The sequence below is a fragment of the Podarcis melisellensis genome, assembly GCF_964234715.1.
Source record: "Podarcis melisellensis genome assembly, chromosome: 7".
NCBI lineage: Eukaryota > Metazoa > Chordata > Lepidosauria > Squamata > Lacertidae > Podarcis > Podarcis melisellensis.
In genome coordinates, this window is record NC_138539.1 from 79,996,716 (window position 1) to 80,019,576 (window position 22,861).

The 22,861-nt window shown below is 42.7% G+C and overlaps 1 protein-coding gene across 5 annotated transcripts in view; it reads left to right on the top strand.

Annotated features, from left to right (window-relative positions):
- The window catches only part of TMEFF1 (transmembrane protein with EGF like and two follistatin like domains 1), a 96,211-nt gene that overhangs the window by 69,630 nt on the left and 3,720 nt on the right, over nucleotides 1-22,861 (top strand). For all 5 annotated transcript variants that reach the window (XM_081920072.1, XM_081920073.1, XM_081920071.1 and 2 more), the window contains 5 exons: nucleotides 4,781-4,877; nucleotides 13,083-13,231; nucleotides 14,768-14,833; nucleotides 19,464-19,587; nucleotides 21,329-21,487. In XM_081920072.1, coding sequence (XP_081776198.1) covers nucleotides 4,781-4,877; nucleotides 13,083-13,231; nucleotides 14,768-14,833; nucleotides 19,464-19,587; nucleotides 21,329-21,487 — 595 coding nt within the window. The remainder of the gene's footprint in view (nucleotides 1-4,780; nucleotides 4,878-13,082; nucleotides 13,232-14,767; nucleotides 14,834-19,463; nucleotides 19,588-21,328; nucleotides 21,488-22,861) is intronic.

Genomic DNA, 22,861 nt, shown 5'->3' on the forward strand with positions numbered 1-22,861 from the left:
TTTGGGTGGGGGGCTTTGCACTGGCTTCTAATGAAGGGAGGAGTCAATGCAAAGCCCTGCTGCCAGGGGCAGGAGGGGGAGATCTGGAAAAGATACCCCTCCTGCACAGCCAGTGGAGATTTGTCCTTAGAGAGTTTGCCCGCCACCCCATCACAGGGGCAGCAGCGGGCACTTTGCCCCTGGTGCGATTATTACACAAATGAGAAAACATCAGCTATAAATCAGTGTTTATGCTGTGGGTTAAACCACAGAGCATAGGGCTTGCTGATCAGAAGGTCGGCGGTTCGAATCCCCGTGACGGGGTGAGCTCCCGTTGCTCAGTCCCTGCTCCTGCCAACCTAGCAGTTCGAAAGCACATCAAAGTGCAAGTAGATAAATAGGTACTGCTCTGGCGGGAAGGTAAACAGCGTTTCCATGCGCTGCTCTGGTTCGCCAGAAGCGGCTTAGTCATGCTGGCCACATGACCCGGAAGCTGTACGCCGGCTCCCTCGGCCAGTAAAGCGAGATGAGCACCACAACCCCAGAGTCGGTCACGACTGGACCTAATAATACAGAGTTACCTCTTAACTCTGTATTGCGTTAATGGATGGGATTTCAACTTTTGTTGGATGAGAGAGCAAATTAACTTCTTAGGTTGTTTTGTTTTGGGAGAGCCCACAGCTCAGCGGAATAGTGCATGTGTTGCATGACTTTAATCAGAGTATCTACATTTAAAATAAACCTTAACTTGCACAGCTGGGAAAGCTGAGTCCTCAGAGAGCCCCTGCCAGCTATAGAAGACAATAGGCTAGAGTGGACTGATACTTTAACTCAGTTTAAGCTGTCAGTTCATATATTTCTAAAGAAGGTATGAATGATTATTGTGTGTCTGGGTTTTCCTGCAGCTGTTTCTTACCTGGATATGTCTTCTTGTTCCTTAAAAACCACAATTAAACAATGTGTGGTCTTTTAAACTGCATGCCTGTAGTATAGGGTATCGTTTTGCTTGTTACAATTTTATGTATTTGGTGTTTTTATATTGTAAACTGCCCCATGATCCTTGGATGAAGGTTTTAGTAGTTTAATAAATAAAACAGCTGAAGTTTCACCTGGGCTTCAATTCTCTACCCCCTTCCTGGGAGTCAACCCCTACTAAGCTCAGTGGGCCTTACATTTGACATGTAAACTTGTCCTTTTGGCAATCCAAATGGCCTGCAAAACTGCTAATCTTTGTTGATGGGTCCACTCTGTAGTAGCTCACTAGCCAGGTGTCATGCTAGTGTTTGCTGTTGTTGCAATCAGGTGAGTGAGTGCCTTCAGCATTGCCTGAGCAGTCACACTTCTGTGGGGTGGATTGCTCCTTTAATTCTTTGCTTTCCATAGTTGATGGTGTGACCAGGCCATGCTCTGGTTTATAGCTAGTGCCTCTGAAATGTTCATGGAGATAGAAGGCGTAGCACTCTGCTGTCATGCTTTTTGTCACCTTGGGAGTGACAAGAGTCCCCAAATGCCCAGACTCATCAACTAGGCGCTGGCAGGTTCCTTACCACTACCACATGGGAAGCAATGCCAAAAATCCTCCTCAATATCAGGACAGTTACATAGAACATGGCTGGAGTACACAGCTAATCTTCTAGCTCTAGGCAAGTGAGGTATGATGGGAGAGAGTGAGCCCCTACTAAACTCTTGTCTCCATGGGACAACATGGGAGTTTTTCTTCTCACTGGCAGTCATTTGATTGGCACTCTTCCCAGCCCTTTAGCCAGGAGTTGTTATCTCCAGTCTTACCATAGCTATTTTCAGGCAGACTGGTCATGGTAAGGAAGCGTGGGGCAGCCCCTCACGTCACTGTGGCAAGAGACCATCTCCTGTGGAGTTAGATCATCAGGATCAGCCCAGCTGGTATTGCCTAGGAACTCTAAAATGCTTCAAAAATTATGGGGTGGGAGGCAGCTTCAAAGCCATATGTTGCAATCCTGAGGAAGGACCAGCCACAAGTAATGTCTAGATTGATCAGACTTAACCAAGACTGCTCACCTCTACTGTAACGTATATTGATCAGACTTAGCCAAGGCTGATCACAGCCAACCTATATTGATCAGACTTCTCCCAAACACAGAACAACAAGGAACACAGTGCATTAAATGTTACAGATGACCTCAGAGAATCATCCTAGTCCAATTGTGCATCTCTCCTCCCAGCAGGCTGGAGGAGTGTGCATGATGGGACAGAAGCCTCTTTCACAGCTGCAGGGCTGTTAAGAGAGGATGAATCTCCAGGATGCAACCTGTTCAGTGCTTCCTCAATGGAGTAATGGCTAATTGCCATGCAGTTTCATTTCTTATTCTTTTTGTTTAACACTAACCACAGTGAGTGCTTGTTTACCTAAACAAAGTTTAAATGAGGCACCTTTAAAAAAAACACCACCCATATTTAATTGTGGACAGATGGCAATTGATTAGTCTAGGCTTTCAAGCTAGGGAAATGGCATGCTTGCAATACAGATCATCATGTTAATTATTATTGAAATAATTTGTTTCAGAGTCCCTCTTTCCAAAATTTGGTTGTTAAAGTATGGTGGTGATTAAAGTCCCTGGCAGATTGCTTTTAGTAATTAATAAATTGATAATCAGTATGCACTAATCAGCTAACTGCCATCTGTCTGTTACGCACAACAGTTGATTGTGGCAGTTACAGGTTGGAATTGGTATAATTCTAAGCATATATACAAATTTGAAATTGTACCTTTTCCACTGTGTCCTCCACATGAGTTGTATAATTTTATTATTAATTTTTTTGAATCTGAACCAGTGATACAACTGGCCAGATTTGTACACCCCGCTAATTTAGTGTGATGTACATGAGCAGGGGGACGCGGGTGGCACTGTGGTCTAAACCACCAAGCCTCTTCGGCTTGCCGATCAGAAGGTCGGCGGTTCGAATCCCCACAACAGGGTGAGCTCCTGTAGTTGAGTCCCTGCTCCTGCCAACCTAGCAGTTCGAAAGCACGTCAAAGTGCAAGTAGATAAATAGGTACTGCTCCGGCGGGAAGGTAAACGGCGTTTCTGTGCACTGCTCTGGTTCACCAGAAGTGGCTTAGTCATGCTGGCCACATGACCCGGAAGTTGTCTGTGGACAAATGCCGGCTCCTCGGCCTATAGAACGAGATGAGCGCCGCAACCCCAATGTCATCCACGACTGGACCTAATGGTCAGGGGTCCCTTTACCTTTACCTTTACATGAGCAGGAATGAGCCGCAGTGCGTCTTGGGCTCAGGAGCTTGCTTTTCGCTTTCACACCTTTTTTTTGTCTCATATGACAAAAATTTGACTAATATTAACTGATTTTAGTTTCAAGCAAGCTGACTTCCAGTTGTGGATTCTGAAGCTGACTGGCAGCGACTAACCATAGTTAGGGTTAACCACAATTCTGGATCCAGACAAAACAACAAACTAAATATGGAAGCTGTGCTTTGTACTGAATCAGAGCATTGGTCAGTATTGTCTATATTTACCTGAAATGCCACATTTCCAAGGCAGGGGTCTGGAGATTTATCCTGGGACATTCTGCATGCAAAGCAGATGGTCTACCAGTGAACTGTAGTCTTTCCTCTGTGGCTGTACCAATGAGCTACTGGAAAAACTTCTGAGTTCCTCCTTTTAGATACTTGAGAGGAGAGAGGACACACCCAAGTCTGAGGCCTGCTGCAGCCCATGCACATTCCAGTACAATTTAAACCATGGTTTAGTGTGACATGTGATCACTGCCTCAGATTAATGTATAGGGGAGCTGGTGTAGTACAGTGGCCAAGAGTGGCAAATGTGGAAGATGCCAATTCAAAAATGTGCCATCACTACAAACTGACTTAAGTGGCTTCAGACAAGCTGCACTTTCAGGCTCCCACCCAGTTTGCCAACTTGAGCTCATTGCAGAAAAGGCAGAATATAAATGTTACAAATAAATAACTTTTTTTAAAAAAAAAAGTAACATGGGAATAATGACACTTGCCTACTTTACAAAATTGCTGTAAGTATTGTAAGATAATTTATGTGAAACATTTTGAGCACTCAAAGATGTTTAACAATGGTAGTGATAAATATTTCAAACACTGAAATACCAGTTTTTATCAGTCATGCTTGTGCTGGTGTAAATCCGGCATTTGCAAGGTGCTTTCTGCATAAAGAGCTTCTCAGGTGTTTGTGGTTTCATTCAGCACGCCCAAGGTTACTTCTGTCCCCAACCCCTGGTTTATAAAGCCAAAGCACTTGCTGCTTTTGGATAATAACAACCTGGCATCCATTGTATTCTTGGATATTTGACTGCGGAGGAAAACTTCAGTATAATGATCAATTTGCAGTAATATATGCATGTGAAACATTTCCATTTTGTCATTCGGAACGACAGCAAATTCAGATATTTAGATTAGGTAGCTACCGTAGAGTAAATTGCATCTGCTGTGTACCAGCATGCAGGTTTTTTTTTATCTCCAGTGGCAAAAAGTTTGAGTATACAAATCTTTTAGCTAATGTTGTGAGCTGGTGTAGTATGGCGGAAAGAGCAATTGGGTAGAGAGGTGTGGGGTCAGCCCCCCCCCAGTTGGGTCATGAGGCTCACTGGGCTGGCTGTGGGTTAGTTGCCATGTCTCAGTCTCATCAGACACCTTGTGAGGACAAAACAGGATGACTCCATGCAAGCCGCTTTCAAGGGAAAGTGTCAATAATATGAAAATGTGTGCTCTCTTGCTGTTGTTTTATTTTTATTTAATTAAACAATACTTTGTGTTGGCTTGATCTTGCTCTAGAATATGAAGGATCTGGAACTGAAGTTCAAAGAAAACATTCCAAGTGTGGCGTTTGCAAGTATAGGGCTGAGTGTGACGAAGATGCAGAAAATGTTGGGTAAGTAATGATAATGAGGAGGAGGAGGAGGAAGATGTAGATGATGTATTTGTTGTATCCCATCCATCTGACTGGGTTGTCCGAGCCACTCTGGGCAGCTTCCAACATAAAACACAGAAACACAACAACACAACAGAACATCACACATAAGGGGGACAAGTGACTCTTAGGGGGCTGTATGTTGGGGGAGCCATTTGTAGCTTCATGGCCATATGTCCTTGAGGCAACCTGGGGGGGGTGCGGTCATAGGCCAAAGTGGATGCAGGAAATGGCTATGTTACTTACCTTTGAACAGTACACTTTATTCCAGCCATGCAAAAGTCTAATGTTCACCTATATTTAGAGAACATATGCTTTCCCACAGTCTATTGAGGCATGCAGCCATTATGGTGGAGCAGCCTCAGCTCTGCATTCTGGGTTTAAAAGCATCCTTAGAAAAGGTTGCAAACTTGCATTTTTCATTCTAAGCAGTATTCTGTAATTAGACTGTCAGAGGTACCACAGCACATTACATCCAGCACAGAAATATACACAACTTTATCACTTCTATTATCTCGGCAGATTTTTTTTCCCTTTTGGTGCTTTCTTTTAATGTTTATTGGGCTGATTAAGAGAAAGATGTGAATTTTGAGCAGGTGGTTGTCATGAGCTGCACAGCACGGCTGGAAAATTAACATTTGGATAGATTCAAATTAGTACAGTATGTGACATTCCTGCATATAAATATGTGAACAATTCCTGCTGAGAAAATATCTCTAAATTATAATTCATCCCTGTTTTTTTTATTTCATAAATAAATAAATAAATGATAACGTGGGAGAAAGGAAATAACTTCCATCAAGATCCTCCAAATACACAGAAGAAGCATATTGATAATGTGTATTTCTTTAAAAAAATCTCCCTTATTATTGTTGGCATCCATCTTTCTTGAGAGACAATGGAGTATACCTCCAGGGGTGAAGTCAAACCTCTGCATTATTAGCACCAAAGTCACCTCCCTGGGACACAAGCCTGGGCAGTGTATATGGAGGTCCTGGGCTGCCCAGAAGACAAGAACCCCTCTCTCGGACTCATTGATGTGGTCCAAAAGTAAGCAGAGCAATACATTTGGCATCAACTTGGCTGCAGGAGTTGCCAGAAAGAGTTATGCGAGGGGCCATCCAACAGTCTTAGAGATTCCACTCTGGATTTGTGTAGGCTTTACTCATCAGCCTTTTTTGCAAGGCAGCAGAGGCTTAGGATCAGAGCTGTCCTTCTAGATGGGCTACCTTCCCAGGTCGACGGGCCCCATCTGCTCCTGACTTCCCTCTACAGCACATGCAGAAACCGCCTTCTTGACCGTTGGATCCACTGTTGGATTGCATTATTTTCAGTATTATGAGAGTGATGATCTGGTTTTCCTAACATTTATTTTAGGTGCAATCCAACAGAACCCTTCCCCTCCAGCTGCATGCCCACATCAACCTGCATAACAATTCCAACCATAGCATGTGCCACAACCGGACAGCTGTCCTTGGGCCACACTATGAATTTTGGATTTAGGGATAGCAGAGGTGTGAGTTTTTCCAAGTGGAGTTTGATAATGAAAACAGGAAAGAGAAATCGGGAGAGATATATTGCCAGCAGATAAAGTAATGTAGCTTTGTCTGCTACCAATTGCGTAGCTAGTCATTTCAGATCAATAAATTCAGCCTTCCCGACCATAATTCAACCATAACATGTGTCCAGAGGTCAGCTCCTGCTTGTCCTGTTCAAATTGGGGTGGAGAGGGTGCCGTTTGCAGTAGAGAAGCTTTGCTCATTAATTGGTATTTATCTACAACTCTCTCCTGCCAGCTTTGTTTTTCCAAACGTACATAGAGTTACGTTTCAGACATGGCTTTGGAGCTGTAGGGAAGTACTAGTAATTTGTGTGGTTACGCACACATAACTAGGTTACGCACACATAACTAGATCTTCAAGCGTAGTTAACAGAAACTTTATTCAAACATTGCCAGCAGTCGTGTAGCTGCTGCTACTCAACTCTAATTACATTTGAAGGAACATGTGGATGAGGCTGGTGGTTATGTGGTTATTTTGGCAGAATAACAACAGCATAGGATGCAAGCATGCCATTGACTCCCACCCTTCTGGTCCTTCCAGTGTTCTGCAGAGCAGCATAGGAAGAAACTTACAAATAAGGTCTGAGCATCTTTCTCTCTCTCTCAGTCCTCTACCTGCATTGAATTCTCCCTCCTTGATGGAAGTAGAGGTTTTGGGAGGAGCTATTTCATGACTAGAGCGACAAAATCTTTAAATGTGTGCAGAAGTGTATCCTAAGAATTAGCTTTCCTAGCAGAGTATTATAGTAAATCAGGTGCTTCCCTGTTTTGCTTTGGCACATGTTATTTTCCAGGTATGCCCTAAAATTGTCCAAGATATTTGATTTGCTATTTTTCAAGTGCAAGGAGGTTTTTCAAAATATGATTAACATGATCACAGACTGAGCAGATAAATGATCTAGATTTTTTTAATCACTGAAACAATTGCCACTTGATATAGACTTGCTAAAGCGTTACCGGAACTTAAGAGCCACTGGTTTGCTTTCTGCATCTATATTTTTAAAAAATCCAGCTGTGCCAAGAACAATCACATCACATCTTCCTACTGCTCTCCTGAACACCAATGTAAATATGTTAAGTTTTGTGAGGGTCTCTGGATGTTCTTATGTAGAGTGTTGGCTTGGTTACAAAAGCAAAGAGTGCAATGCCTGACATAGACAAAAGCCAAACAAATGGCTCTGCTCCAATGAACTGTGCAAACAATCCCACACGTGAAAGGTCTCTTTGGGCTTTGTGTTTTTCAAACATCAACACACACACACACCAATGTTGGCTAATAAGATCATTCTTGAAAATGAGGATGCTCGCAAAAGAAGCTTGCGATGTGATATGGCATGGGAGTCTTGTTCAAAGGGTGGTGAAGGGGTTGAATCCAGAAATCCCACTGGATATACCAGAGGGCAGTCATCAAAGCATGCATGTCTGTATGTGAACTAGGCCATAGATGTCTCTGGTCAGTTGGGAAATGCTCACAGATTTTGGGATGCCCCAGAAACCCAAGGACTTGACTCATGCTGGCATCTGTTTAGAGATCCTCTCACATAGCTGTTTCCTCTGAAGGGATGGAAGAGTGCTGTGAGCTTTGATGGTGTTAATCCATTAGGAGGTGAGGGTGTCAAGTTACCAAGACTTCTACCCACAAAACAAGTTGATAAGCATTGTCAGAGCTAAACATTTCAATATTTGGGGGGTGGGTGCACCCAGTTTGTTAGAACTAGAAGTACCATGTGTGGAATGCAGCTTCCCCCTCTGACTGACAGAGGGCTGTGGGGCCTTATCCAGAAATGGTCGACCTGAACTTCAATGTCCCTTCAGTAATGAAGCTGAGTGGGTGACCTTCAGTCACCTAATCCCCTTCCGGCTGAATTTACCTGACGAGATTGTTGTGAGGATTAATTAGAAGGATTGACTCTTGTCTCAAACTCCTAGGAGGTTAAGGAAGGATACAAATGTCACAAATAAATATGTTTCCTGAGAGATACTCTTCTTCTTAAGCTACATGTTTCTCTGCCGAGGTCCATGAAGTCGAGCAAGGCATCTTCCTTCCATGCTTAGCCAGAGTGACCCCCTGCAAATGGGCATTTGAACAAATTGTGCCACTTTGCTTAGTGACCTGTTGTTTTCAATTACCCTTAAATGACACTGACAGGGTTGAACGCCACAGCTGGAAGCTTGTGACTGGACGTATCCATGGCAACCCTTGGGATGGAACATCACCTCTCTCAAGGCAACTTTGGTTTCCTACTGAGAGGAAGAAGCTAATATTCTAGTCAAAAGCCACTGTGGTTTTAGGATAGCCTGCTGTGGAAATTCCACTTGACACGGTTGCGATATGTGGCTTTTGGTCTTTACAGAGGGAAAGCTACATCTGTCAAATCTAGCTCTGTTTTTTTTCTTCAGCACCTGTGTCAGCAACTAATATTTAATTGGAGGGTGGGCAGCTGTCTTTTCAACTGAGCAAGGACTGAATGGTGAGCAAAATTTGCCCCACCCACTTATTGACTCCCACAGCAACTCAGACTTCATACATATCATACATTTAAAGCACACACATCCAAATTTTGGGAACTTTAGTGTACCCCTCACAGAGCTACAGTTCCCAACATCCTTAACGATTTATAACTTCCAGAATGCTTTGGCAGGGTGCTTTAAATGTTTGGTGTATATGTAGCCAGTGCTCTTTAAACCCATTTCCTCAACACTGAACAGCACCAGAAGGTTTGGCAAAACTCTTCCTGTAGGGGATAATAAAGGGAGGGGTTTGCCAAAGCTTCTTTACTCTTCACAGAACTGCCCATTTATTCCTACTCTTGCTGCCTGCAACTTAACCAATTCCTGATCCGTAAGTTGCAAATCCTTTGAGAGCAAATATGGATTCTGATGTTACCTTGGAGCAGTATCAGTCCAGACCAATACACTCTACTCTGATAGTTTAGACCCGGGACATTCAGCTGGCTGGCTGCTGGCTAGATATGACCCTAGATCATTTATCTGGCCTCTACTGATCCCACCAAAATAATGTTTTCAAGTTAGGTAAGAAATCAGTACTCCATAGCTTGATGTTGCATCTCCCTCTTCAATTATGTATATAATATGCAAACATTCATGTCATTAATGCTTCCCACCCAGGTAAATTCCACTGGAAAAATGGTTATGTCCATGTGGAGATGGCAGTATTGAATCAGTGGTTCATGTGCGTCTAGCGTGCACTCTTTATAAAGATTTGAGGAGTGAGATTATTACCCCTCTACTACTGTCCATACCAGGTCGCTCAACCATTGCTACTCTATCCTTTCTTCTAGCAGATCAAGATGATCAGGTGACAGCAAAAACTGCAAGGTTTATGGCAGAGGCAATTAGAATAAGATCTATTATTTGATTATTGATGTAAACCTCCCAAATGTATTTTGTATAGTTAAGTTTTTACCTCTGTCTTCAGTACATTTTATTTTGTTTTGTTTTATTGATATGGCTAGTGGCTGATGCAAATAAAGATTCTTCTGATCTGAACCTCCCATCCAGGCGTTCTGAAATTATGTCCCATAGAGAGCAGAAAACTATGTGCTCTGGCAGGTGGTGCTGTGGTCTAAACCCCAGAACCTAGGGCTGGCTGATCAGAAGGTCGGATGTTCGAATCCCTGTGACGGGGTGAGCTCCCGTAGCTTGGTCCCTGTTCCTGCCAACCTAGCAGTTTGAAAGCACGTCAAAGTGCAAGTAGATAAATAGGTACCTCTCCGGTGGGAAGGTAAACAGCGTTCTGGTTCGCCAGCAATGGCTTAGTCATACTGGCCACATGACCCGGAAGCTGTGGACAAACGCCGGCTCCCTCGGCCTATAGAGCGAGATGAGCACGCAACCCCAGAGTCGTCCGCAACTGGACCTAATGGTCAGGGGCACCTTTACCTTTTTTTACCTGGCTCCTTCTCCCACTTGGGACACAGGTGGCGCTGTGGGTTAAAGCCTCAGCGCCTAGGACTTGCCGATCGAAAGGTCGGCGGTTCGAATCTCTACTGCGGGGTGTGCTCCCGCTGCTCGGTCCCAGCGCCTGCCAACCTAGCAGTTCGAAAGCACCCCGGGGTGCAAGTAGATAAATAGGGACCGCTTACCAGCGGGAAGGTAAACGGCGTTTCCGTGTGTGGCTCTGGCTCGCCAGAGCAGCGATGTCACGCTGGCCACGTGACCCGGAAGTGTCTCCGGACAGCCCTGGCCTCTTAAGTGAAATGGGCGCACAACCCCAGAGTCTGTCAAGACTGGCCCGTACGGGCAGGGGTACCTTTACCTTTACCTTCTCCCACTTGGAGGATAAAGGACTGATGTGCTCAGATGTCTTTATAGGAACCCTGTACAATCAGGTCTCACCATTGCGGGGAACACTGTAACTGTGCCCAACCTAATGCAGTTACAGCCCTATTCAGACCTGCCTGCTCAACGTATGAAGGTTGGTGGTGGAGGGGAGGACCATTCAGAGTACCTGAATGGAGCTCCTGTATGCTCTGCAACCGTGAACCTTCACTGCTAGCTTGTGGTTGGCCTCTGTCTGTGTCGATAAACAATGGAGTGTGCGAAGTCAAACCACCTTCCAGGGGCGCAAGCCTGGACAGTGTGTATGGAGGTCCTGGGCTGCCCAGACAACAAGACCCCCCTTTCGACTTTGCTGATGTGGTCCAAAGGAAAGCAGTGCAATGCGTTTGGCACCAGCTAGGCTCAGATGTTGCTGGAAGGAGGCGTACAAGACGCCATCCAACCGTCTTAGAAACTCTGGGTTTGTGCAGTGTTTGCTCCTCAGCCTTTTCTTCTCCCATAGATGTCCCACAATGCTAGATAATGCCATCTTTATTATGAAGCTGATTACTTCCAGGCCTCAACCCATTTCCTGGAAAATGGAGTAGACCTTGCTGTGCCTGTCCATAGCTGTAGGCCTGCATAACTATGGTGGCTCTGCAGCATCTGAATAAACCCTGTTTTTGGTGCCCCTCTAAGATGGTTGAATGGGTCTCAGGTACCTGCCATGATGCAATATACAGTTGTCTTCAGCATTCTTGCGGAGGTGGGGAATGTCGGATGTTGTGCAAGGCTAGAGGCACTCTTGACCCCTACATCAGGATGCTGGATGCATAAGCTTTCTCTTTTACAACTCTCTGTTGCTTGTGAGATGAAACACTCTGCTAAAAAGCCTTCTAGTGGTTTAGCTGAATGCAATAGGAAATAATCCAGATTGCATGATCCTGTTTTTCAGAACAGCATAATCAAACCAATGTGACAGGGTTTTGAAAAGCATGAATGAATGCTTTTGTTACTGCAGCTTTCCCCCTGCCCTGCAGCAATTTATTTATTTATTTATTTTGCTTTAAAAGAAAACCACCACCACCACCACAACTTTTTCCTGACTTATAGGAAGGAACAGAAATTTATACTGTTGTATCTTCTTTGTAATGGTTTTTCAGCAACGACAAGATCTGAGGTGTCCCATAAGGAAAAGCCTCTTGGGAGTCAAGAAAGAGATTCCGTCTACCCTAGATGGAAAAAAAAAATTCAAGAGAAAACTAAATAATTGACAATTTGCAGCTTTTTAGTGGCACCTTTTGTCTGTTGCCTAGTGATACCCTGCCACCCTGACAAAAAAAATGTGATGCATTTCTTTTTTAAAAAGCTGCATTTTTCAGTCTACGTTTAATTATTATGGCTGGTATTCAGCTAAAAAAATATGGGAGCAGAACAACTTGCATAACGGGACTTCTCTCCCCCCCCCCCCACGTCCTACATTATCCCCAAATCTGCTCTGAATATAACCCCATGATCCAGATACACTTAGTTCCATTGCAATCAATGGGCAGCAGTTCCTTGTGCATGGGCAGAGTGCTGTTGCACTTAGGATCTGCTTGCATGCTTCCCACAGACATCTGATTGGCCACTCTGAGACTAAATGGGCCATTTACTAAATGGACCATTTCTCAGACACTGAAAGATGATAGCACTGATTCCGCAGAAGGAATTCATGCGTGCTAAGAGGTTTTTCTGTGTAGTCCCACCCCTCTGGAGCCAGTCCTATTTGCCTCTGAATACCGGCAGTGTTAGAAACTGAAATAGGAATGTCTAGAGGTGCTTTTTAATGACAAGAATACAAAGCTGAAAGTGAATGAACTGCAACTAAAATCTTATGTTCATTTTTCACGTGGTCCAGTCCTCATCTGAAGTGCTTGTACAAAATTTTGGCCTTGCACAGGGCGCCATATTGTGGAAGATGACCAAAGTCTGTCCTTGGCACCTGTATCACTTTAGTGCACGACTGATCACCAAAGTGCCCGCAAGTTGGCCTTGAAATCACAACTAGCCTGGTGGTCTAATGTCAGTGCAAACTAGTGGAAATCTCTAGGAGGATGGCCACAGGAGTGAGAGTGGCTGTGAATATTATGTGCTGCGCTCTCAGGGCCATGGGTTCAAGGGTGAATTTAAGATGCTTTGACTCAGTAATATTATTAAATGAAGTATGTGTTTGTGTTAATGAGGACTATGGTTGCCTTTCATATACAGCGTGCAGATACTTGTACAAAATGCAGAGTGCTGAATTAATCGGTCCTCATCCAAGTTCATGTTTGTGTCAATAGGTGCGTCTGCAACATAGACTGCAGCGGCTACAGTTTTAATCCTGTTTGCGCATCTGACGGAAGTTCCTATAACAACCCATGCTTTGTTCGAGAAGCATCTTGCCTGAGACAAGAACAGATTGATATCAGACACCTTGGACATTGCTCAGGTACTCCAAATTTTATTTTCAGTAGAAAACAATGTCCACCAGCAGACTGAGAAAGGGCAAATTGTACAATTGCTTTTTCACGTCAGAGTTAGAAATAGGGTTCTGAATTAGGGTTTTGCAGAAGCACAGAAAAGATGCGAAGGACTGAGTTGCCTAAGAGGTTCAATTTTCATCAAACGTGTGTGTGTGCGTTTCTGTGCTCTGTATAGCGTCTTGTCCCACCCACTGCAGAATAAATTAAAAATGGAGAATATACAGTAGTCTACAAAAGAAGGGAAATCATGTAAATCTGCTTAAAGTGCAGTTGATATAGTTCACAAACTACTTTTGGCTCAGAATGGTGATAACCCACCCACCCCAATTTTAAGTGCAGAATGCACACAATCCTGATTTCAATAAGTTCTTTTTGCATAATAAATATGATTTGTTGCCCACAGCCGGTAATTTTCAAGACAGACTGGGTTCTGTTGCAGGGATCTAACATTTTTTAGAAAGGCAACATTGCTCTGATTGGGTATTGTCTGTGACACCACTGAGAATGAAGCACATGCTGTTGTGTGAACTTTATTTTTTAACAAAAAGGTGTCTTTAGTGGTTCTATGCTCTCCTGCTGTGCAGTTTGAGCACTGGAGCACTCATCCAGCAAAAGCTGCAAAGAGCAGCAAGGCTCCTCCTCTTCCTTTCACATTCCCACAATATTTGCTGGTGGTTCAGGGCTTAGAGGAATATCCAAGGATAAAATGCAGTTGGGTACACTTCAGTGCCCACACATAAAGGCCCAGTGTTCCACAATGAAAACTGCATTTACTATCAAAATGGCTTAGGAGACTTGGAAAAGAATAGAGATATGTTCTCACGGTCTAGGGTCCTCCAGGCTATCTGACACAGCCACAAGGTTCCCTCTTCATGAAAGGAAGATAGGTGGAAGAATTAACAGAGAGAGAGAGATTTAAGATGGTGGAGTTTTTTCAGGGGGTTACATTGCAGAGAAAGGCCATGCAGTTTTCAACGTTTCTGGCACTAGTTTATAGCCTGCTGTTGGAGACTGAACATAATCTTGCCCTAATGGCTGTTTCTGCACCTAGGGGATTTGAAAGAACAAAGCTGTGATGCTTGGAAAATGAAAATATTATGGTAATAAGAGGAAGGAGTGTATATGTTGTCCAGGCATCACACCTCATACGCTGAGGGTTGATTTAGTTTGGGACTAAGATAAAGTATCACAACCAACCTTAAAACGTGATATCATGACCACATTTGTTCACTACACTTGACTCCCCTTATCTAAGGAGACGGTACCAAATCTGTGGAACGTTTTGCTGCTTCGTTTCCCCTTTCTGCATCTCCTGGAGTTCCAAAATTAACCCACATACAAGAAATACATAAGGGCAACTCTGGACAATATTGTCTTCTTAAGCTGCATGAAAAATACAGTGTTTCACCACCTATTTGTTGTTCAGTAGCCTTCTCAGGTATCAAAATAATACAACAAAGCAATAAATATCTTTGGTTCTTTTTATGGTTTTCCTCAAATAGACTCCGACGACACAAGCTTATTGGGGAAAAAGGATGATGGAATGCAGTATCGGCCGGATGTGAAAGGTAGGATTCTAACACTGGACCGCCCTTCTGTCTGCAGCACTAGCAAGGATGCTGGACTGGATAGGTTGTCAAAGCAGGTTTTTCTCTTGCGGGATGGCAATTCTCGCAGGTCCTGATGAAGACATGCACATTGCTGTTCTTTAAGTGCAGGGAGAAGCATTTCCTTCCCTCCAGAAAATATTTATTGGAAAGGGCATAGACATCCTTCAATAATTGAGTTAAACCTGTTAAAATAACTTGCTGCCTCCAATCTGTTTCAAAGTAATGCATTTTTGCTTGAACAAATACCATTTTACAAGCACTTCTGATGGCCTTGGCAGTTTTGCACCGTGTGTGATGAGACATTTTGTATAATAAAGCCATTTTTATTTATTCTGGAAAATTTAGCATATAAATAGTCTTAAATGAACTGATGTTGTGTTCCTTTTGCTCCACGAATGGAGTTATGATGTTGTTCTATTGTGCCCAAGCTCTCATGTGTTTCTTATATTAATGCTAAACACTCCCCTGTTATTAAACACGGAAAAGGAAGCTTTCATGTATTGTTCTGAAGGATGACTTATTCCTACAAAATAGATTTCCTGTGTTCTGCACTTCAGATTTAAAGGTGACTTTTAAAGCTGGCAGAAACTAAGGAAAGAAACCATTTCTACAGAAAAGCAATTTCCTCCTCCTGACACTTTCTCTCTCCCCCTTTTATTGTTTATTGGATAAATTTGTGCTAAAGGAAAAGGAAAGAGAGAAAAGCCTCTGGGCTTGTTTGAACTTATCTTTGGGGAAGTGGATAGAGGGACATTTCTGTGTGGGCACATCAAAGAATCATTCCCATTTCTGATTAATTGAGTCTGGATTAACTAATTATTACACCTTGTCCATAAACGGAAAGTGTTAGCCTTTACCCAGTCTCTTTGACTTTCCGTCTTGCATCAGAACAGGTAAGGGGCAACTTACCTGTCTTAAGCAATCTAGAATATGCGTTCAACTGTTTTGAGCAGAATGATTAGGTACAATATACAAAAATCAGTATAAATGAAAAATAACTAACATATTGGGACAATGACAGCTACTAGGAGATCCAAAACATAGAAATACAGTGGACACTACCAGATCCACACACCAATTCTACAAGTATGCATTTATCACTGGGACAACAACACTCTCACTTCAACACCTATTTCCCCAAGTTCACACAAAAAGGTGGGGCAAAATCGCACACACTCCCCATGCCTGGAATTCCCTGCTCTTACCAGGGAGTGCTTTTAATCTTTCCATCCCTGCTACAAGCCAGTTGAGATTGTGGCCTTTCCCACTGCACCTCCCATTTTTAAGATAGGAGAACCTAATAGATGAAACCAGAATAAAACTGACTGGAGCGCTGTTCTGGTTCTGGTTCTGGTTCTGCAGTTTCTGACTCTCTCTGCTTCCAGGCCGCTTTGGTTTGCCTGCCTTTGCATCTCCTGAGCTAAAAGCCCTTCTTCTTGAAAGATCAGCATTCAGATCCAGTACAAGCTGAAACTTCAGTGGTTTAGCTGCTCTGTAGAACCTGTCAAACTCTCTTTTATCTAGAAGTTTGACCTCCATAGTCTATTTTGGAGCCTTGGGATGTCTGCAATTCCTGGGAACTTAACTGAAAGGATTTTTTTGCTGGGTTTCTCTTCCGTTCTGCCCCAGTTAGCTTCTCCTTGCTCTTTCTGCTTGATATAGGAACCTGGGAACCTGAGAGGCATTTGCTTGGGGGCAGAGGAGGAGGAGGAGGAAGTTCACATTGCAGGCGCAGACTGTTATGCAAGGTGGGGAGGGGGGATACCTTTCTTAATAAAACCCAAAACGCAAACCAGGCTGAAAATTGTTTTGCCTACCATGTAATTATCATCTGTTGTGCAGGCACTCAAGCAAGGAGGAGGAGGGGACAACAGAGAACGCAAAGTTTCCATCAGCCAGAAAATAGCAACAATGACTATGAGATCCAGTTGTGGTTTCTGTCTCCGAGATTTTCAAAATAGTTTGCTAAACTTTAAGGGGGTCTCAGCAATTGACTTTGGAGTTTGCTGCTTTTTAAGAAGACATGTTAAGGCAACTTTGTAAATCACACAAGTTTCTGGCTTAGGAGAACATCTTGCATCCTGCCCACCTCAAACGTACTTTCATAAATTATTCTACCTTTTCATTGGTGGAACTTAATAATGATTACAGCAGCAGTAGCCAACCTGGTGCTCTTCGTGTGTTTGACTCCTGACTTCCATCATCTCCAGCCAGTACAGCCAATGGTCATGTATGATTGGAGTTACAGTCCCATCAGGAGGACCCCATGTTAGCTACCTCTGGACTAGTGTTACATCTATATCTGTGCTTTTTGCTAACCATAGTTAGCTTCAAACCACAGTTTGCAACCAATGCCTAGGAATGGGTTTTGCAAACCATGGTTCAAGCTAACAACCATTTGGGAAAACACTGCTGCAGATGTAGCACTAATTGCGTTTAAGGCCCCAAAACGACAGGAAAGGGGGAATTGGCCTACAAGTGGGGAGAAGGAAGGAAGAGAAGTGCCTACGCAGTGTTCTTGATCTTCTTATCATGGCTCTATTTGCAGAAGTTTCCACCTGAAGTGTAGACCAGATGTAAGAAAGGGAGCCAGCTTTGGGGCAGGATATGTCTGCCTTTTACTAGTCTTTCTTTCTTTCTTTCTTTCTTTCTTTCTTTCTTTCTTTCTTTCTTTCTTTCTTTCTTTCTTTCTTTCTTTCTTTCCCTTCGGCAGGCCTTCTTGCCAAATAAATAAATTCAATTTTGTTTGCATGTTATTAAACAGCAGAAGAGAGATTTAGTTTGCATATTATTCAAATATCACAGAGTGTAGTGGGAACAGAAATAGAAATGTTAGGAATTCCTATATTTTTATAGACATCTGTCTCCCCAGCCAGGATATAGATCAATTTGGTCATGCTTACAGACCCTTCTCCACTTTCTTATTTAGAACTTAACAATTAACAGCAATTCTGGGTCATCTTCAGAGGCCCTCTTCAAAATGTCTCTACTGTCTTGAGGTTAGGCAGGTGGCGACCAGGGTGAGATATTTTGGTGATGGTGTCCTGTTCTTTGAATGCTCCCCCTTGGAGTTTGCTCTGCTGTCATTTCAGTACTAGGCAAAGACCTCCTTGTTTTTCCAGCTTTTTTCTCATTACGGAACTGTTAAAATCCTGATTTTTATCTACTATTTAAAGTTTGTATTGTTGTAAGGGATTTTACATTCCAGATTTCAGTACATTCATTTTATTTCCTGAGAATTCATTATAACTTGAATTACAAATTGAATAACAGTAGTAGGAATTTAATATTACAACATGAGGCAATAATAAAACTGATCATTTTTTAAAGAATTGATTTAAGGGGGGTGATTGATATAATTATTTTGTCCCCCCCCCTTCTAATTTAAACTTTTTAGACAGGTAAGTATTTACCAAGATATTTGCATTGCAAATGAAGTTAAACCATTTGATAAAGTTGACTTCCATTCCAAATTGGTTCATTACTGAAGTCATAGATTTCTTCAAGGCAGTCGAATGCCTTTTATGCAGCAATAAACAGAAAGGTGGAATTATCTTTAGAAGTCTGTAAATAGAGACTTCTAATATTCTTATATTCCTATTCTAATAATTATCAGTTTTGTACCAGGCACAAGTTTGTTTGATCCATGTTAATGTAGTTCTGTATGGTTTGAAGGGGGGAGGGGGGAATTAATATTGTTATTACACTGATCCAGACTGTATTGTAGAAATCCGTCCCAGATTATAGCTAACCTAGATGTCATTTTCTGAGTAAACATTTAACATAATTCTAACAGTAAACTACTCTGATTTTATATTATTTTAATACCTGAATCGCATTTAACATTTATTGCTCTGTTGAATTATCCAAAGTCCTCCTTTTGTATCCTAGAGATATTCCTTTAGGGAGAGGGCTCTAAGAAAGGCATTAGTTTATTATATATACTGTATATAAATTAATTGAAACTTTTGTAAACTCTCTGCAAAGTCATCTAAGGATATGGCTGTTGTTTATATGGCAGTGGGCACAGATAGAGAATCTTTTTGGCTCTGTGAGCCAAATCCTTATCAGGCTAAATTTGACATCTGGGTAGGGCTGCCCATCTTTCAATTGTCTGACATCACAATGATGCCCAGTGACCAGGTGCTTTGAAGTATCACATGCAGCTGATCCTATGGGCATCGACCTTTCCCTTGTCAATGTGCAATTGAGAATACACTTTAAAGCTCCCAATTTTGCATTGGCAGCCACATGATATCACATTTGGCGTGAGGCAGGTGGGTGTTGTCCTGGAGAAACATCCTCATGGGACAAATATGAACTCCTTATGGACCCCTTTCAGTAGCTATATACTGCTGTGAGTGAAAAAAAGTATTTGTTTGCTGACATCATAGCCTGCTTTTTCGCCAAAAGATGACAAACAACAATAATCCAATTACAATAAAATATAATAAAAATAACAGAGCAATAAAGACCCCCCTCCAAAAAAACCCCAAACCAAAGCAGGCAAAACACCAACGAAATCAGTAAAGTTAAACAGCTTTTAATCTTCCTTCAATTTCTACCATTCTTCTGTTTTTCCGCAAAGATGCAAGTGATCAAAGAGAAGACATCTACATTGGAAACCATATTCCTTGCTCAGAAAGTTTTAGTGGCTACTGCATCCATGGGAAATGTGAATTCATTTATTCTACACAGAAGGCTTCCTGTCGGTAAGTCAATCGACCAAGAAGATTTGGAAATTGGAAATTTGTGCTCAACTCCACAATTAGCGCATAATTTCTTTGTGGCATTCACGATGATCCAAGCAGAAACAGCCATCTCTGAAGTTCCCCCTTTCCGAGTGAGCATGAAATAAATTGGGTTTATGCAAGCCCAGTTTTTGTTCTTCTTGTTTTTATTAACTATTTATCGACTTGTCACTAGATCCAAATGAGTGTCACATTCTATTAACATGGAATGAATAAATTATAGCAATATTCTCTAAATATAGCTTTCTATACTCTTAACCTCTGTTCTATTCTTGTCTGTTGCTAAGTGAACAATATAAACCCTTGGATTAAAACAAAATGAGAGGGGAAAGTTATAAAAGATGGCATAATTCAGTTTCATGTTGGTGCAGCTTTCTCGGTGTGAGACTGGCATAGGCCTCCGTAGGGCTGTTTCTCTGCTCTTCCCATCTTCCACAGCCTGACAAGGCATTGCTAGGCACTAGAAATGGTTGAATATCCTGGTGCTTGCCCGAAAATCAGTCAGGCCCTTTGAGTGTTCCTTTTGAACGCACGAGGGACCCAACTGATGCCAGCTTTCTGTTGCTTACTACTCCACCCCCTTCGCTCAAGGAAGCCACTTTGGGGAACAAAGAACAAAGCTGTAGTGGAGAGTTCTGATGAAGACAGGAAGAGGTCCATAGATTGGACCTCTTTCAGAGAAAGTGATGCATCAGTTCCCAGGAGGGATTTTGGGGATGTTTAGATGGACCCAGTTGTACCCAGTGGCAAAAGATGCTGCCCAGCATCCCTTCCTCTGATGGAGGAAGTGCCTTCAGATCCTCTCATTGGGTACCTCTTCCCCACAGTGGAATGTCTCTCTTCCCCTTGTCCTTTTGGAAGGCTTTGAACCCCAGCTGTCCAACACCTGCTAACAAAATCAATGTGTGCAACCTTCTCGAGGGGGGTGTACCTGTGTTGCTTCCGCGTTTGCATACTGCCCACCCGTGCTTTAAATTCTCATCCCACCCCTTCCAGGTACAAGAAGTCTTTAGGCAACTTGAGAACCTTTAGCAAGTGAGGGAGGAGGGTGGGGAAAGGGGACACGAAGCAGGGTCCAGTTGATCCCCCATACAGATTTCTGCAGCAGAATGGATTCTGCTTTGAAAGGAAAGGAGGAGGAGGGAGGGAGGGAGGAGAAATCCTTGTTGTACACACACTGGAGCACGTTTCATTGTGATCTTCTATTGATCATCTGTGTCCAGAGCGGTCCTCAAAGCAGTAGTGGGACTGCATTTTATTTCGATAAACTTTGAAATAGCTGTTAAGTCCTATGCAATCCAGGCTTAAATTTTTAGCTTAAATGTCAGACCAAAATTTTAACCACATAGAAAGCAATGTTTCCCAGGATTTATTTATTTTTGTTAAGGAAGGCTGCAGGAGAAAATAATCATGATAATCAGACTGGTATAAAACTGGCACAAGTAGTGTAGGCACACCCTAAAAAATTTGTCTCCAGCATTTTAAATTGTGATGGTCCTCAGTTACCATTTATAACATATAGCTCTGTATCTTAAAATTTAGATGATCCTTGTGTGCTTTTTCTCATGCTTTTATGAGAATATGTGATTCGTTGCCTTGAGTCTTTCACTGTTGTCTCACAGTTGCAGTTCAGCACTGTCTGTGTAATGGCCTGAACTTTGAATAGACACTTCCTCTAAAAACATTCTCTCTTCTCTTCCAGGTGTGAATCTGGATACACAGGACAACACTGTGAAAAGACGGACTTTAGCATACTTTATGTTGTCCCGAGTAGGCAAAAACTCACACATGTCCTCATTGCAGCAATAATTGGAGCTGTCCAGATTGCCATTATTGTTGCAATTGTGATGTGCATAACTCGGTAAGTTGCTTGGGGGGAAAGTACAATGGGTGCTTTTCGCCCTTTTTAGAAGTTCATGACTGCCACAGTTGGAATCTTATTGCCATATCTTTTTATGGCCCTGATTCATTCAGCTTCCAGTGGGATTTATGGGCCTACAAATTTGATTCAGCAGGATTCAGGTTTGAAAGGTGATGCATTGGATAGTAGAGAAGACTTCAAGCTGGGAGCTGCTGTAATGTAGTGGCTAATTGTGTGATCGATGAGTCAGGCTATTCATGGTTCAAATCTCAATCACACACTCACTAGATGGTCTTAGGCAAGACACGGTTCTTTGTGCACATACACAAATCTGTCACAAAGAAGCCATAATACCTTGCAGAATGTTTTGTAAGAATTGCTAAGATAAAGTAATGCTTTGAACACCCCAAAAAACTTGGTGTGTCTAGGTAGCATCTCTCTAAGGTATTTGCCACTATGTGTGCAAGTGTTGACACTGCATGTAGTGTTTTGGCACTGAATTCTGAGCCTGCCAAGTATGAAACTTTCTCATTATGTCCCCTCCTTCCAACTCTGTATCTACCACAAAATCTGCTGGAGATCTTTTCATATCAGAGTGGAATGTTGGCTGCTTCCTTCTGGCTCAGCTCCAGAGATGGATTAGGCATGGCAGAGAGGTAGAGAGGAAATCTTTCCTCTGGGATATGATATTCGTATACTTCTCTCCTTGTTCCTGTTATACATGCCACGGCCTAAAATGCTTCTACAGGACCATTGCCTATTCATCCACACCCATATCAAGGATGGCATTCTCTGCATTTATGGTCTACTGGCTTACACTGAACTAGCACCAGTTCTCATGGTGGAGGAACATCTTGAGTTCCTATGTGTCACCAGGAATGTAATGTCAATATGGCCCTGGGGTTCTAAATATAGGCCATTATGTATAATGTCACTTCTTGAAGAATCATTCAAAGCCAAGCCATCATGTCCACCGCACATGCAATGGTACACGCATGGTAGAAATGAGGGGGACATGTCTCCCTTTCATCATGGAGATTGGAGCATTGGGTTGGTCCTATTCATTCACGTAATTTTTGTAACTAGGTCTACGATTTCGACAATGCTACTTTTATTGGTTCTTCCCAGACCAAGAAAAACTGAAACCCACAAACAAGGTAGCCAACAGGATGATAACTTCTCAAAATAAGATTCTGCTCGTTACCTCGTAAGGAAATGTCCTGCAGCAAAAGGTCTTGGTGAATTAATCATAAGGGTGCTAGATGTTTGGCATTGTTAAGTTTGCAGGGTGGGATGGAACATTTCCCCACAGTTGGCTGTATCACGTGTCAGGGCCTGGAAGTGGCAACAAATGGCCCAAGACAGTCTTCACCC